The 19,129-nt window shown below is 36.8% G+C and overlaps 1 protein-coding gene across 5 annotated transcripts in view; it reads right to left on the reverse strand.

Moving 5' to 3' along the window:
- NRG3 (neuregulin 3) overlaps nucleotides 1-19,129 on the reverse strand; it is a 1,087,509-nt gene that overhangs the window by 120,087 nt on the left and 948,293 nt on the right. For 4 of the 5 annotated variants that reach the window (XM_025397601.1, XM_025397600.1, XM_025397604.1 and 1 more), the window contains one exon: nucleotides 9,434-9,460. In XM_025397601.1, the coding sequence (XP_025253386.1) occupies nucleotides 9,434-9,460 (27 nt within the window). The remainder of the gene's footprint in view (nucleotides 1-9,433; nucleotides 9,461-19,129) is intronic. The other variant, XM_025397602.1, reaches the window with a different exon arrangement.

Consider the following 19,129-nt stretch of genomic DNA (forward strand, 5'->3'; position numbering starts at 1 on the left):
AAAACCTTCAATACAATACAGCTTCTGTAGATTATCCCATATGAGAGAACACAATGACCAGCTAAGTGGTCCTTTTTATACTGTTGGCAGTTATAATTCTGAATATACAGCTATAAACAAGATCTGGTTCATATTTCATTTGCTTGTAGCTTGGATAATTGTGAGTTACTAGCCAAGATCCTTATGACATGAAGAGATTCAGAGAACATCACCTTCAAAAAAATAAGGACTAGTCACAGAACTGCTGCTTTGCCATTTGAAACATTGCCAGAGTATAACCTCTTTGAGGAATCATGGAGCCTGCTTGCCCCTCCATTAGTCACCTAAATAATTCAAGAGCTCTGGAGAAAGAAAGAAAGAATTCAACTCCTATCTGCTACTTTCCTGCTCTTTAGAAAGATATTTCAGCTAATTAGTAGTCAGGTTTTGTCATTTATAAGATAAAGATATGAATAGTTACTACTTCCTGCACTTATTTTGAGAGCTTAAAGAATCATGTAACTTTTGTTTTTCCACTATATCTGATTTCTCATATAGTTTAACATGGCAAAGGGCACACTAGCAAAACTAAACTCTTTTAATGGCACTCCTCCACAAACACACATCTATGCATATATATCCATAAATTACCATTGTATTCTATACACAAATATAATATATTCAAATGAATGAAAACACTTTTTTTTTTTTTTAACAAATAAGTCTACTTCAGAGACTCCAACTTAGGAAAAAAGAATCCTCAGTTCTATCTCTAATGCCAATTCACAAACTAGAACAGAAATATGAATTCATTTGATTGACATATGAGCCTGTTAGATTTAAAGGGAAAACACCAATTCATTTACAATATGCAGGGTAGCTCTAAGAAAAAAAAAAAAAACCCACTTCCTATCATCTAAACAGGATCATAAACTGGTCATTTCTTAGGATATTATCCCCAGTGCTCACTAAAATGCACTAAAGCCTATTTTCTTTACACAAGGGGATGAAAGAATACCCAATGTATGATCAAGTTTGAAGTAATATTCTATCAATTCTAAACCTATAAATATATTTTATATCACAGACTTTGAGTATAACACATTTCTATGCCTTCCATATGGAAAACACTGTTTCTTTCTTTTTTAACTTAAAAAATACAAAGATTATCTTAGAATAACATTTTATGATTTTAATTAAGAATCTTATTTTTCTATGTTCTATACATCTTTTGATTAAAAAAAATTACACCAGAATTTGCTCAAACAATACTTTCCATAAATACATTATGCTGTCCTAAAAACAATGTCAAATCATCAACAAAACATTTAACTGACAGCAGTCATTTTGTTTAACAGATGAGAATGAAGGAAATTTGCATGAAAGATCTTCCACATAATCTTCAACTCTCCTTGTCCCTTGCTAATACATTTTCAAATGTCATTGCACCTGCTTTCATATAAACATCTTTGATGCCTGGAACATCGAATGCATCAAGGCATTGTTAGAAAAATAACTACTTAACAAATAGCTCAAAAGGACATAAGGAGATATGTTTCATGATTGGGCATCTCACAGAGTAGCTAGATATTTGTTAGATAAGAAATCCTTCGTGATTACTTCACCTTCCAAAATGGCCTGTCTAACATGCCCTTTGGCCAGCTGCCTAAACTAAATGCTTGGTTGTTTCTCACATCACTCAATGAATATTTGGGCTTATGAGGAAGTCTGTCAATTCTGTCTCTTGATCTATTCAAACTGTTAAGGAAATTTTGAACATCTGACTGTAAAAATCTCTATTTTCCCTCATGCATGCATGAATGAATGAGGTTAAGACATGAATTTAAGATATATATTTCTGGTTACTGATTTTCTATCAACTCTCTTTATTTCAAAAACTTCACAAACACAATTCTGCTTCTGTGTGCATTTCCAAATTTCTGCTCTAATTATGTCAGAGAACTTCACTTTTTAAGTGACATCGTATTCCAGATCAGTATTTGCTGTTGAAATTTCCATGGTACCAATCCCAGGAGCATCATTAAGAAAAACTCATGAATATAAATGAAAAATCCTGTTGAATGTTGACAGTTTTACAGACATTAGGTTTGGCATGGCTTCCTCAATAGGATAATCACTCCTTAAAATTAATAGATCAACTCAAAAACCTTTTTGGTTACTTGTTTTTCCTGGAGTTGATATCCTCTTTCCAGTCCTAAAGTGGTGAGTCTCAGAAGCTGACAGATACAGGAAGAAAGACTGAAATAGCAAGTCTCACTTTAATTTGGGAGCAATATGGAGCCAGTATAGATCTGCACTATGGCATTTCTCAGTATAGCTTATCCACTTTGACTGATACTCAGCTTAAGTGTCTCCTCTCCTGGAAAGCTGTTTCTGAACTTTCCAAGTCCATTCAATTGGTTTCTTTTCTTTTTTTTTTTTTTTAATATCGTATCTTGACTAAACCTTTTTTAGTGCACTTATTATAACACCTCACTTACGTGTAGCTTTCTCTTTTTAGTTTTAGAAGTTTTGGACATCTAGGGATATGAATTATATATCTGCATATCCAATATCTTATACATCTGGCATACAGTAAATGTGACAAATGTGTGTCAATTAAATATAGGATTCTTGCAGCATATGACTTGGAGTTTCCTGCTATAAAATAGGAATTTGTTAAACTGTATGAAGTATTGTGGTTTTGAGACTGATCAGTAAGCTCACAAATAGAGCTGGTCATTGAGAGTATAAAGATTTGGGAAGAAGAGATGTGTGCTTCAGATCATCACCTCCCTGTGACCCTGTGTTCCTGAAGAATAAATGAAATTCATATTGCTCAAAGCAAGAATAACAAAAATAACAGAAAAAATGTGTTATGTATCTAATTAAAATAGAACAACTGGACAACACAAGCAAGTGACATTTATCCATTTATCTCAGGTATGCAAAGTTGGGTCAATATTAAAAATCAATTAATGTAATCCATCACATCAAGAGACTAAAAAACATCACATGATCATATCAACAGATTTAAAGAAAGCGTTTGACAAAATCCAACACCCATTTAAGGTAAAAACTCTCAGTTAACTAGAAATAGAGGTGGACTTTTTCAACTTGACAAAGAATATCTACAAAATAATGATAAGAAACTTGTAGCTTTCTCATTAAGATTATGAACAAGGCAAAGTTGCCCCCTTTCATTGTTCTTTTTCAACATCATACTGGAAGTTGTAGTGAATTAAATAAGATAAGAAAAGGAAACAAAAAGTACACAGATTGGAAAGGGAAGAAGTAAAACTGCCTTTGCAGATGACCTGATTGCTTAGGTAAAAAAAAATTTAAAAATTAAAAATATTCCTATAACAAATAAATGATTATATCACTGTAACAGGATACAAGGTTAACATATAAAGTCAATAATTTTCCTACATACAAGTAATAAACAAATACGATATGAAATTAAAAACACAATAGCATTTACATTAGCATCCCCCAAAATGAAATATCTAGGAATAAGTCTAGCAAAATAAAAGAAGTATACAAATAAAACAATAAAACGCTAATGAAAGACTTAAAAAATAAAATCTAAGTAAGTGAAGAGATATTCCATGTTCATGAATAGGAATACTCAATATTGCCAAGATGTCAGCTCTTTTCAACTTCATTTATTGATTTAATGCAATTCCAATAAAAATCCTAGGAAGTTATATTGCATATCTTGATAAATTGATTCTAAAATTTATAGGGAGAGGCAGTAGATCCAGAAAAGTCAACACAACATTAGAAGACAAAGTTGAAAGACTGACCCCACTTTACTTCAATACTTACTATGAAGCTATAGTAATCAAAACAGTATGGTACTGGCAAAAAAAAAAAAAAAAAGACAAATAGTTTAATGGAACAGAACAGACACACATTAATATAGTCAGCTGATCTTTGACAAAGGAGAAAAGACAATACAATGGAGAAAAGATAAACTTTTCAACAAATAGTGCTAGAAGAACTTGACATCCACATCCAATAAAACATGAACCTAGACACAGACCTTACACTCTTCACAAAAAATTATCTCAAAATAAACCACAGACCTAAATGTAAAATGCAAAACTATAACACTCCTAGAAGATCACATATGAGAGTATCTAGATAAACTAAATTTGGCAATTGCTTTTTGGATACAGTATTAAAGGCACAATACATGAAAGGAAGATTTTATAATCTGGACTTTATTAAAATTGAAAAATTCTGCTTTGCAAAGCATATTGTCAAGAGAATAAAGGGAAAAGCCACAGAATGACAGAAAATATTTGCAAAAGACATATCTGATAAAGGATCATTTTTCAAAATATACAAAGAATTCTTAACAATAAGAAAACCAACTGATTAAAAAATGGGCCAAAGACCTTGGCAGACACCTCCCTAAAGAAAATATGCAGATGGCAAATAAGCATGTGAAAAATTACTCCACACTAAATGTCATTAGTGAAGTCCAAACTGAAACAGTGAGTTACTATTACATACTTATTGTTAACGGCGCAAATCCAGAACACTGTCAGCACCAAATGATGGAGATCATGTGGAGCAACAGGAACGCTCTTCATTGTTGATGGGAATACAAAACGGGATAGCCACCTTGGAATACAGTTTGGCAGTTTCTAAGAAAACTAAACATACCCTTCCCATATGACCCACCAACCATGCTTTTTGGTGTTTACACCAACAAGTTGAAAATGTATTTCTATACAAAAGCCTGCACAAAGATGCTTACAACAATTATATCCATAATTGTCAAAAGTTGGAAATGACTAAGATGTCCTTCAAAACATGACAATGTAATATTATCCAGCTTTAGAAAGAAATGGGCTATCAAGCAATGAAAACACATGAGAAAATTACTAAGTGAAATAAGCCAGTACAAAAGGTATTATTCCAAATATATGACAGTCTAGAAAAGTTAAAACTATGACAATAGTAAAAAGACCAGCGGGGCTGGGCGTGGTGGCTCACATCTGTAATCCCAGCACTTTTGGGAGGCCGAGGCGGGTGGATCACGAGGTCAGAAGATCAAGACCATCCTGGCTAACATGGTGAGACCCTGTCTTTACTAAAAATACAAAAAATTAGCCAGGCGTGGTGGCGGGCGCCTGTAGTACCAGCTACTCGGGAGGCTGAGGCAGGAGAATGGCGTGAACCCCAGCGTCACTTGCAGTCAGCCTAGATAGAGCCATTGCACTCCAGCCTGGAGGACAGAGCGAAACTCCGTCTCAAAAATAAAATAAAATAAAATAAAATAAAATAAAATAAAAAATTTAAAAAATAAAAATAAAAAATACCAGTGGTTGGGGAAAGGGAAGGTCGACTAGAAAGAACACAAATGATTTTTAGGGCAGTAAACCTACTCTATATGATAATATAACAATGGATACATATCATTATACGTTAGTCTGAATCTATAAAAAGTATAGCATCAAGAATGAACCATAATGTAAACTGTGGACTTTGAATGCTAATGATGAGTCAATGTAGCTTTAGGTTTGTCAGTTGTAACAAATGTACCCTATTGTGGGAGATCTTGATTATGGAGGTAGCTGTGCATGTTTGAAGACAGAGGATACATAAGAAATCTCTGCTATTTGCTCTCAATTTTGCTATGAACTTAAAACTGAGAACATCAAGTTTATTAAAGAAATTGACACACACACACAAATAGAACTAGCATTGATTAATTGGTGGCACAACAATAAACTGACATTATTAAACTTACATATAGATTATGCCTACATTTCTGCTTCCAGCTGAATTCATACTTAGAGATGCCATATTCCTTGGGATGATGGCACTTTCAATGGAAGGAATTTTATCCATATGGATTCTATAATCATAAATTAAATCTAGTCTGGCATTGTGGCTCATGCCTGTAATCCCAGCACTTTGGGAGACTGAGGAGGGCAGATGACTTGAGGTCAGGAGTTAGAGAACAGTCTGGCCAACATGGTGAAACCTGTTTCTACTAAAACTACAAAAATTAGTTGAGCGTGGTGTCAGGCGCCTGTAATCCCAGCTACATGGGAGGCTGAGGCAGGAGAATCTCTTGAACCCGGGAGGCGGAGGTTGCAATGAGCCAAGATTGTGCCACTGCACTCCAGCCTGGGCAATAGAGTGAGACTCCATCTCAAAAAATAAAAATAAAAGTTAAATCTGAGAATATTGTTTTCAAAGCAACAAACAAAATTTTACATATTCAATTAGAACAATCTGTGGGGGTGAATTATTGAGGTCAGTGAAAACAGTATATTCGCTAAATTTATAAAGCTATTAACTATTGCAAACAATCCTTTGTTAGCTGCCATTATCTATATGCATACCGGCCACTCCCTTGAGCCCTGAGTTGTTCCCCAACCCCTTCCCTCCGAAAAAATCTCTACCGCTGGAGTCAAATAGTCACCCACTGAGAATTCATTCCCCATAGGGTCTTACAGCTATGATTCAAATCTATCTTTTGCAAAACTCACTATTACCTTAGTCTTGTGGTTCATGTAGATGAACTACACAACAATCTACTATTTTTTTCTGTGTCAGTAGCTACATTTCTTTAAACGAGTTCTAAAACAGAACTCTTAACATATAGATTGCATCTACAGCAAATTGTAACTCTATAAATTACCAGTGCCACTGGCAGTCCTCAGACACAATAGGAAGCATAACAGGATGGACACTGGTCCATTTCTTTCAACACTAATTAACATTTGCATGGCAATTTTAGTTTGCTACAGCCATCGCTACACTGGGAATCTGGAGCTACTCCAGTCCCACCACCAACCACGCAGTGTTTCCTGCATTTGAGGGCATTCTGCTGAACAACTTATAAAGCCTCACTGAGCCTGCAATCACTGCGGACTAGTGGGGCAAATTTCTCTTGGATAAGAGGCCCAGGGCCCATTTTATTCAAAATGATTACTGATGCTCACACCTCCATGCTATGAATCCCTGCCATCATTAGCGAATGAGGAGGGTACAAATTGTGTGCCCTTCTCAACAACATATTCTTACTGAAAAAATATGCCCATAATTTTCCATAATTTGTGGCCCATGACTCAGCTATCTACTCCTCTTCCACCAGTTAAACACTGCACTTGGCTCAGTGAAATTGCTCATCCACATCCAGCAACACACACTCTGCATTCTCAATCTCTTCTTTGACTCTTTCTTTTTTTCCTCCTATTTTAACTAAAACCTGAATCTTTCCTGAAAAGTCTCATTTTCCTCTACCTGTCTCAAGAGCTGTTTTTATTTTCTCACTTTCAGCATTGGGAATCTGTCCTCCTGGCTTCTAATGTACATTTTCTCTTGTCTATTATGAAAAAATCCTGTTCCTTTAATGTTTATGCCATTCACACAGTGGCAGAGATTTCTAAAAATGCATTTCCTCTGTTCTCTCAGGGCTCCATTTCCCAGACTGTTTTACAGTAAAATGAGGTCATGTGATTTAGCTCTAGCTAATAGAATATTAATCAAAAAGTGATATGAGTTCTTGTAGATCAGTCGTTTAAGAATTGGGTATGCATTGGCTCTGTTCTGTTTTCCAATCTGCTTGCTAGATGCAGATAACAAAGAAACCTGTATAATAATGAAACCATAAGATGGAAGAAGCCTGGATCTCAAATTCACTACTTGGATAAAGCTAGTCATTTGCTACCTTAAACAGGAAATACATCTACCTTGGACGAGAAAAAGTAGTATCAGGAAACTGCTACTGTCTTTGAGCCATTATAATAACATGGGCTCTATTTTTTAATGTAGCTGGCATTACCCTTAACTATACTCTTCCTTGTCATCTACTAAATTCCAGTATAGTTTATCTTATTAATGGGAAACTTTGGCATAAAACAAACCGTTTTTTCCTCTCTATCCCAACCCCAGCATTATCATGAGTAACTGGAATATCCATTAGACAACTTATCCGAAACTATGTCCTCTCAGGTCCTTGACCTCTAGTATCAAATTATTCCCCCCTCAACCTCAGTTTGGTTATTTACACTCATAGGAATGCTTTGAATATTGTCATCTCCTGTAACCCTTCCATCTTCAAAATCAAAATCAACCAATCTGCCATATGACTATAATCTCTCCATCACACCAGCTTGTTCAAGTGCTCTCATGATGACTATTAATTGATTTCATTGAGACGATCATCCGTCTTTCACTTCCTTCCACAACTATCTCACATTCCATTGTGCTTCATTTGAATAACATCCTAAATTTCATTGGTTTTCTGAGTTTTCATCACATCTATCCAACAAAGCCACAAGCCTGTAGGAATTGAGCTGTCTGCCTTTTCTATGGTGTAATAACCAGAGAATGGAGCAATAATTTGTAATACCATACAACTGCGAATGCCAATTCCAGCATAAAGATGTCTCACAAATTTCTAATTAACTCTCAATACTTCCAACAATACAACCACCAACTTAACATCTATCTCTCAACTATGTCAAAATCATCCCAAATCAACACTTTTATAAGTATTTGCTGAATGAATGGGTGAATGGATAAATTAATACAAGTACGTATATAATTATTATCACCATAAACATTCATGTATAAAGCAAGTATTCATATCCACATCATATAAGAGAAAAAATCTGAATTTAACAGAATCCAAGGAAGCCGATGAACTTTGATTCAAATTGAGATCTTCTCAGTTTCCCTAAATCTAAATCCTGAGTGTCTTTCCATCCATACACTACGATGCATATTGAACCTTATGAAATGTTCTTTCTTCATTTAATGTACAACCATAGACTCAAAATGAGAATTAGGTCTAATTTTGAATGCAATTGTCTGTGACTATAAAAATAATGCCCATGGAAGGCCTTATAATGCTTTAAAACCTACACCATTCACTGCAAATACTTTAAAGGAAACATTTTAATTTTGTGAATAAAAATATTTAATAGCCCACACTCCAAATTAAAATTGACACCAAAATGTATCCAAAGGAATCATCTCACAAAAGGAAGGGGACTTAGAAAAAAAATTAAAAATTGACATATAAAAATCATTGTTTTTTATCCTTTATTGAGTGTTTGCCATGTTGCAGACATTATGCTAAGCAATTTATATGTGCAGGAAAATAGAACCTATTATTATCCCGATTTTACAGATATGAAAATTGAGAATTAGAGGAAATAATCAAAGCCAGGAGCCAAATACAACTTCTGTATTATTCCAGACACTGCATTTAACATTAAATTGCCTTTCCAATAAGGAGTTAATTATTTCATTTTGAGCCATTACTTAGTGAAAACTCGACAAGAGTATTTTTTTTTCCTACTAATAGCGTCTGATAATGAGACATTTCAATTATAATCAGATGGAGAAGGAAAGCACTATGTACATTATACAGCTTAGCATTTCCAGGATATTAAACGAGCAAATTGTTTAGTCTTACCCATGAATTCAATTCCCAAGTGGTCTGCTACACCAAAGTCAGCATGGAAGAAGGGGAAGAGAAAAAGAGAAAAAGGTTAGAAAAACTCTATACATGAAAATCAGTGCTTATAACACTAACCCTCCAACGCAAGGAATGTGCCTCAATTTTAACCCCTATGTTTGCTTAGAAAAGATACATTACAGATCACCAAGAGTAGAGTTGCTCTGAACACTGCTGGGTATTTCCTCAAAGCCTCTGAGCTATAGCTTAGATTTTAGATGAACTAATATTGCATAAATTATGAACAATGCTAAGTATACATTTAGCGAAGAAAGAAAAGAAAAATTGTTATATACCATGAACATCTGGCACTAATATTCTTTTCAGAACCCATAATATTTTATGTGGAATAACTATTTGTGCATCATGAATTTATTTGAACCTCCATAATAAAAATAAAAGTGAATAAGCAAGGAACTTCTGCATGACAGGCCCTAATCAGGTGTACTTTACCTCCACAAAACAGCAATGATATTGGACTTTTTTCTCTCTCTCTTTCACTTTTTAGAGGAGAAAACTGTGCTTCAGTGAGATTAAAACTCTTACATAGGTTACAAAATCTGAGACAGTTCCAGGGCACAAATTTTGTTGATCTGACCGTTAAGCCCCATGACTATTTGAATTAACAGCCCATCCTACCAAACACAAACGGCAGCTGTGTCCATGTCTGTTCTACGTGCATATAGAATGCAGACCATCTTGACCAGCTAACATCTGCCTGATCAGCAGAGCAATGAACTGTACTGGGCTGGGCCCCAGCATTCAACCTCAGATGTTCCTCTATTTAAATGGTTCTGTTTTAATCATTCAGTTATTCACTCATTCACTTTTACAATTCATTGCATTCATTAATAATTTTTTTCTGTTGCCATAATATTTGTCTGAAGCGAGAATAAGGGAAAAATCTATGGTTGCCATTGTAATTGTTTCCAAGACTAATTGCTGAGCTTCCTTTTATGAATTCTTTATTTAGCAAATAAGCTTTTCCTTTTAGAAAATATGCATCTAGTTACCTTGATTTCAAAGCCTTTTGTGTTTGTAAATAGGTCATTTAAAAAGTTTATTTAGAAAAAAAAATATACACAGCATAAAATTTATCATTAAAACCATGTTTAAACTCAATGTAATTAATTATTAGGTTGGTGCAAAAGTAATTGCGGTTTTTGCCATTACTTTTGTTAACCTGATATATTGACAATGTTGTACAACCCCCACCACTTTTTTTCCCAAATTCTTCCATCATCCCAATCAGAAACTCTTTGACCCCTAATCCATAATTCCTCATTCATCCCTCCTCTCAGCCCTTGGTAATTTCTAATCTACTTTCTATCCCTATCAATTTACCTTATGAACTGTTCACATTTACTTATATAAAGAAAGATGGTGACAATATTTCTAAAAAGTAGATGCATTCGTTTTTTTCCCCGGCATTTCTTGACTGCTTACTCTGTGGTCATCATACACATGGTGATAGATATCAGGCACACTTTCATGTAAAGAAAGGATTCTTGTTCTCAAGTAGCTCAGAAATGAATGAAAGACCATGGAGAAAAAGCTATGGTCATGCTTTGTCATAAGTGCTATAATGGAAAAGCAGAAAATGTGCACTGGATGAAGAGGCCATGGACCCATAAACTTGCTGCTAGGAGGGGGAGAATGTGAAATACAAAGAATAAAATTTGTACAACCCCATCAAAGAGTGGGCAAAGGTTATGAATAGACACTTCTCAAAAGAAGACATTTATGTGGCCAAAAAACATATGAGAAGAAGCTCATCATCACTGGTCATTAGAGAAATGCAAATCAAAACTGCAATGAGATACCATCTCATGCCAGTTAGGATGGTGATCATTAAAAAGTCAAGAAACAACAGATGCTGGAGAGAATGTGGAGAAATAGGAACACTTTTACACTGTTGTTGGGAGTGTAATTAGTTCAACCATTGTAGAAGGCACTGTGGCGATTCCTCAGGGATCTAGAACCAGAAATACCATTTGACTCAGCAATCCCATTATTGGGTATATACCCAAAGGAATATAAATCATTCTGCTATAAAGATACATGCACAGGTATGTTAATTTCAGCACTATTTACAATAGCAAAGACTTGGAATCAACCCAAATGCCAATCAATGATAGACTGGATAAAGAAAATGTGGCCACATATACACCATAGAATATTATGCAGTCATAAAAAAGAATGAGTTCATATCCTTTGTAGGGACATGTATGAAACTGGAATCCATCATTCTCAGCAAACTAACACAGGAACAGAAAACTGAACACCACATGTTCTCACTCATAAGTGGGAGTTGAACAATGAAAACACATGAACACAGGGAGGGGAACATCACAAACTGGGGCCTGCTGGGGGGTAAGGGGCAAAGGGAGGGAGAGTATTAGGACAAATACATAATGCATGTGGGGCTTAAAACCTACATGACAGGTTGATAGGTGCACCAAACCACAATTGCACATGTATACCTATGTAACAAACCTGCACGTTCTGCACATGTATCCCAGAACTTAAAGTAAAATAAAATCAAATCAAAAAGAATGGAGTTTGTAGAAAAGTTGGCAAGACTATTGTCAGTACTTGTTCAGGTCATTGACTTCTCTGCACGAAAGGTTTTGAGAGCGAATCCCAAGTAAGAGTAGACAAAGAAGTGTATATCAAAGTGAAAGTATTGCAAAATGAGGTGCAACAAACTTCTTTGTCTACTCTTACTTGGGATTCGCTCTCAAAATCTGAGAGGGAGAGTGGGCTGCTCAAAGAGAGAGATAGCCCCTAGTGTCTTGAAGGGAATTTCCTTTATGGAAACTGTACAGACATATTCATAAAATACTGGTGAGGTCAAGGATGTAAAGGTGGATCTGTGGTTAGTACATACACTCAGGATCTACATGCTCTAACACATATCGCATGTATCATTAGCATATAAAATCTCCCTCTAAAGGTGTGTTTTTTGATATTAAAATGAGAAAACTATTACTATAAGCTAAACCTTGAGTCTAGCTACCCGTGTGGGACACTGGAGGAGTCTCTCCCCGTCTCCCAATGCCCAGGAGGCAGAAATTTGTAGCTAATAGCTTCTTGTGCTTTTGGTGCTGATTGATTGGAGACTGGGGAAGTTACATCAGGAATAAGGGACTTTTGTTCTCTTTTCCAAGCCCATACTGAGTATCAGGAACTTGTAACCATGTGGCAGTCTGTTGGTATTCGGTAGGACCGCTTATTTTGCAAAAGCATTAGGTGCTGATGCATGACGGTTCAAGGGGAAAGAGACAGCTATAAAAGTGGCCCCTTGGGCTTTACACACAGGACAAGTTAGTATGGGTCCTAACCTTACTTATCCTGCCTCAAGACCATGTTTTCATTCTTATTCAAATAGGAAGCTTCATGACTGTAGTATCCAGGACACTGCAGAGAGACTAGAGTTGTGGCATTTAAAATAAGGATTACCTATCATTATACTAAAAATAGTATTTTTAAAAGGCTGGGAATAAAAGCTAAACTTTTTCATATAGAGAGAAGAGGAGGTAAACCAGGAGAGACAAGTGTATAGAAATCAGGGAGCAGAGGACCTCAAATAGTGGACCACAGGCGTTCCATATCATGAGTGGGCAGTTAGAAAGCCTTTAGATTCAGCCTGTTTGAACAAGAACTTTCCGGTGGAGCTGAGATGGCTCAGAATTGGCTGCCTGTCATCTGTTTTGCTGGCAGACATAACCCAGATGTGCCCTTTCTTCCTTCTTCCATGACCTTCAATGCTCTGCCTCCGGATGTGACAAGGGATATGGAGCATCGGGCTTTGTGAATCTGTAGATTGTGCTAGGAAATGAGTGGCATGTTGGATTAATAGAGGGCCAATCTGAATGCTTTGAAACCTCAGTACATTCATGACCAGTAGCAGAGACAGAAATCAGAATTTGGAAATTTTTCAAACACCAAATAGGATAAGTAGAAATCATCTTAAGGGAAAGAAAATCTGTCCTCTTTTAACATAACAGAAAAGTTATCCAATTATTACAGTTGTTAACTTTCAGAAATACTCTCAAGCAAGATGGCATTTATATTTTTGTATTTTAATGGGAAGTTATTTATTTTTTTATAATAGCTTGTTAATGGAAACTGACACCACTGAACGTACAAATAAAAAGTTAACTCTAATGTAAATTACCTTTCTCTTTCTTTCTCTCTCACTTTCTTTCTCATGCGTATACACACACAGACACACACACACACATGCTTCCATTGTTTTATTAAAATGTTAAACACTGTGATCATTATTGCAGGGTTTAAGACAGGATTTGGTTCATATGGAAGAATCAATGAAAATCCATGAAAAACAGATGACAAAAAAGCAATTAATTTTGTCATTTGAGTCATACACAGATCATAAACCACACTATTTCTCATAACCCTTCACTGGCTATTTCTCAAAGCAAACAGTGTGCCCAGGGATATTGATGCTTGCGGGAAAACATCAAGTGAGACAGGGGAAGATTAATTAATTAATAGTTTATTCGTTCACTCAGCAAACTATGTGTCAAGTACTGCACAGATATTAGAGTGGAAGAAGAGGCACATAGCTTAAGCAAAAACAGTTTGATTTTATCTATAACATACATATATTTGAACATATAACTTCCTTCCTTTTAACACTTCAAAACTTTTATTTGTAAAATTAGCATCTGTTTTGGAACACTCCCACCTTTGGAGTGTACAGTAGTGGGTAACATTTACTGAGCACCTACTGTATACCAGGAACTGCTTTACATATTATCTCACAGCAATTTATAAGATTGTTGTAATGCTCATTTTACAGGTAAGAAATGGAAGCACAGAGAGGGGAACTTTCTCTAAACCAGCTTGCCCGTAAGTGCTGGGAACATGATGGAGCCTAGGCCAGCTTGGCTTTTAGCTACCAGTTATACTCAAAGTTTACTTATCCCTTTCCTATGAAGAAAAAGCTAATTTTTACAAAATTATCAGGTAATGAGATCTTCAGGGAGGAATTATTTAATCCACTTAAGAGAACAAGTTGTTTTCAAGTATCCTCAGGCAGAGTAGAAGCACCACTTACTTACTTTCTCACCCCTGGTTTATTGATGAAGTGCGAAATATAAGCTAGGTAGCGGGTCGGACAAAGAAAGACAACTATTATCGGTCTCCAAGGAGTCCAACTGGGAAATCATTAATATTTCTTCATTGGTTACCAGGGAAATTTCTTCACAACGAGGCTGGCCCAGTTGAAGTTACTTGCTTGCACATACAGCAAGCAATATATAAAATGTTGAGTCTGAAAATATGCCCAACAGTGAACCAAATGATCTTACAACTGGCAACATACTTAACAAATGCCAGCAGCCCTGCTGCAGAGCTGAAACATTCTTCAGATTTGAGGACTAGGTACCTGCCTAGTGAGACAAAATGAGTGTTGTGGTTTTTTTTTAAAACACTAAAAATTCCTGGAAAACACTTGGAAAGTTGAAGCCCGCATTTTTTAATTAACAAAAATTATATAAATTTATGGTGTACAACCAGATATTTTTAAATACATATACATTGTGGAATGGCTAAATCAGGTTAATTAACATGTGCACTCACATACTTGTCTTTATGTGGTGAGAACATTTAAAATGGACTCTGTTAGCAAGTACATTGTTATTAACTATAGTTGCCGCATTGTACAATATTTCTCTTGAATGTTTTCTTCTTATCTAACCACTAACTGAAGTTTAAGGCCCGGGTGTTTCTAAAGTATTCACAATTCTGTGTGACTCAACAATTCAAAACCTCTTGTTTATATGCTGACACAAAAGGGGCTGCCCCCAGGTGGGCAGGCTGCAACAGAGCAAGCGAAAACATCGTTGACTTGATTCCAATCTCAGGATGCCACCTTCAGCTTTGTTACCCGGCCTATGAACAGGAACTCACTGCAATGCAGCCCTGGGACAAAGCAACCCAATGTGGGTTTCAGCATCAGCCCTGTGCTAAAAGTAACGGAGCGAGGTGATTCTGATCATACAAGAGTCCCAAATGTGATCATTTAAACCCTGGTCTATGGGATATGGAAAAGCATGTTCCAGGAAAATATTAATCTGTGTTTTAAAAAGTTAGACTACTGGCCGGGTGTGGTGGCTCACACCTGTGATCCCAGCACTTTGGGAGGCCGAGGTGGGTGGATCACGAGGTCAGGAGATCGAGACCATCCTGGCTAACACAACGAAACCCCGTCTCTACTAAAAATACAAAAAATTAGCCGGGCGTGGTGGCAGGCGCCTGTAGTCCCAGCTACTCAGGAGGCTGAGGCAGGAGAATGGCTTGAACCCGGGAGGCGGAGCTTGCAGTGAGTGGAGATCGTGCCACTTCACTCCAGCCGGGGCGACAGAGGGAGACTCCATCTCAAAAAGAAAAAGAAAAAGAAGAAGAAAGAAAGAAAGAAAGAAAAAACCAAAACAAACAAACAAAAAAAATTAGGCTACTGCCTTGAAGTTAAATGGGCTTCTCTGCTGCAAGAATCCCCCAATTCCCTCCTGGGTGTGTGGAGAGTCTACGGGCAGTAGTTCAGTCACAGCATTTCCAACTTGATGAAAGCAATCACGTTCTGATGGAGTGCCCAGTGGAACTAGTGATATAAGGTACCTGCTCTGGGAAATACTTGCCATAGGAGTGTGGAGCAAACCACCCACTCAGTTACAAAACGTGTCAGTCATAAATGCTTTATCTTAATAACTGAACTGAAATCTGTCACTCTGTAGATTCCACCCACAGATCCCTGTCAAGTAACTTTTTCACTGGTGACACTCTAGGTAGAGGTAGTCCATTGCAACCAAGAAGAGTAAATAGGTTTGGTGAGGAAGGCAAGTTGGGTCTTGAACATTTGCTAACCATAATACCTGAGCTCATCATGCTCTAGTAGTTTCTAAAATCACTGTAAAGCAATGTAATTGTCTCAGGTATCAACAGTGGGTCTGTGTATTCTTCTTGCTCTGAGATGAGAGTATGGACAAGATGCTGAGATGTCCTATGTTGAGAGATTGCCCTGCATGTCCCAGTTTATTACAGCAAAACAGGCAAGCTAGGAAAGGCTGGCGTAGACTTTAAGATTTCTGATTAGGAGGGGAAAAAGGAATGGGACTGGCTCTGGCTGTAGTTGCTGAGAGAAGCTGCAGGCTAGAAAACAAAACATGGGATCCACAGAATATATACATTTCAAAAAGTTAAAGGGTCAAAGGGCAGGGGAATAGGGTTCGACAAAGGCTTCCAGAACATAGGGCTGTGTCAACAAGGGAAGTGACACTTGATGGTCACTAAGAGAATATGGCAGCAGGAAGGAATGTGGCAGCCAGATCTGAATGCCTTTGGCCTTAAGTGCCACAGTGGGAAAGGGGCACAGGGAACTGTCAAGAGTGTGAGCACACTTCTGGTGAGCCAGGCAGAACAGGTCCTTTCCAGGAGCTTTGTTCAATCTTAGAACGTCTGTCTTAAAAGGAAAGGGATATTATCACTTCATCCTTTTTCTAGCATTTTATCCTTAGTGCAAGATTTAGGATGTTAATTACAGGGTTGATTTTAAACTTCATGCTCCCTTTATGAAATTATGCTAAGTTACTAAATACATAATTTCATCTTTATGGGCATGTATATTTAATTTTAGATTTTCACAGGTTCACAAATAAAAAGTGGAAGGTAAAAAATCATATTAATCAAAAGAAATTGATACTGCTCTCAATATCTCTTAGAAGTAATTCCTGCTAATTATTTTATGTTCTTTCTAGTCTTCCTTCCATATATGTAAAATACACTAAACGTCAATTTTACACAAAATCATCCTGTTTTATGTGCCTAAATCAGGAGTCTATCTGTGGCCACTGCAGCTCTATAATCCCAATCTCCCACACTGAACTTCCATCACATCAGAACTGACAGCTTTTTCCACGGTGGAGAGTAGGTCACGACATTATTACTGTGGTCAGCCTCACACCAGACAGGCCATCAGTCATGCAGGAGGGAAAACCACTTTTCTAGAAAAGCACACAGCCCCAGTCTCCTTTCTCAGGGCTGTGTTACAGAGCATTATCTCTTTACTTTTCTTCCCCAAAGCTCCACTGCTGATACAGGCTGAATTTAATAATCTCTTATCATCCTCTAATAAGAATGTTGATTTGTATCAAAGGATGGGGAGAAGCAGGCAGCCATGGAGACTGCACCCCATGATGATGTACAGCAAACTCAAGATGAGCACTCTGCTCTGCAACGTGAAATAGCATGACAAGGTTTCAACTGAGGTTAAGGAGGGATCATTTGCTTAGGCTGCTCCTCAGAGATGGATTTTGACTAAATAATGGGTAGAATTTTGCAGTGCAAACATCTTGGAGCATTAGACTGAAATCTTACTCAATTTTTGCAATTACTGATTAAAGGATTTAATAAGAATTACCATTATAGAGAAGAATTCATCATTCAAAAACAAAATACTTCCTTATTGCTTCTGTCACTAGTGATAGTAACTGCGTACAGTTGAATACACTAGAGTTCCTGCTCTTGAGACTCACATGTGTCCTTCAGGATCTTCTCATGTTTAATCAACTTTCTAAAATTCTTAATTCTTATATTTTGTCACTGGGCACTTCGACACATATCCTTTTCTTTTCTTTCTTTCTTTTTTTTTTTTTTTTGAGACAGAGTCTCGCTCTGTCTTCCAGGCTGAAGTGCAATGGCACAATCTCGACTCACTGCCTTCTCTGCCTCCCAGGTTTAGGGGATTCTCCTGCCTCAGTCTCCCAAGTAGCTGGGATTACAGGCACGTGCCACCACGCCCAGCTAATGTTTGTATTTTTAGTAGAGACAGCATTTTGTCATGTTGGGCAGGCTGGTCTCAAACTCCTGGCCTTAAGTGATCTGCCAGCCTTGGCCTCCCAAAGTGCTGGGATTACAGGTGGGAGCCACTGTGCCCAGCCCACATATCTTTTTATCTAATTTTTAAAATTAGACTGTAAAGTAGTGCAACTGAGCCCCATTGAACAATTAAAAAAAGAAGCTTCTGTGAAAAACTGAAGGGCATATTTGTAGATTCCTAGATTCCTAGGATGGGAAAAAATCTGAAATCCCAGGACTGAACGGTAGTTGTTTCTTTTTCTCTCTTTCATCACTCCACCCTATCACAGAGTCTGACATTTTGTGGACACTCAGTATGTATTTATTGCATGAGTAAAAATGCCATCTGGTTAAGCTCTCAGCATGTGACATCTATATGTCTTTCAGAGCATATCCAGCCTGTTCTCTGTCACTTCTGGGTTTTTGATGATTCCAAGCAACATGACACCTCTGGTGGCAACTCATTCAATATTGAAAAACGATATCCACAAATGTTTCCAGAAAACTTCCCCAAATCAAAGCACATTCAAATGCTACTCACTTGAATCTATAATTCTGGAATCCAGAAAACACTAGATTATTATCCAAGAAGGTCCAACTGATGGCTGTCTTTGTTATATAATTTTTGTATATAATTTAGGATTCACTTGAGTAAGTGGTCTACCATCAGAAAAAATTTAAATTTTTCCATGGTGACTAAAATGCTATTATACATGCTATTTAAGACTTGTTCCCCTTAGCAATGTCAATTTAATCAATCTTTGTAATAGC

This window comes from Theropithecus gelada, chromosome 9, assembly GCF_003255815.1.
Source record: "Theropithecus gelada isolate Dixy chromosome 9, Tgel_1.0, whole genome shotgun sequence".
NCBI lineage: Eukaryota > Metazoa > Chordata > Mammalia > Primates > Cercopithecidae > Theropithecus > Theropithecus gelada.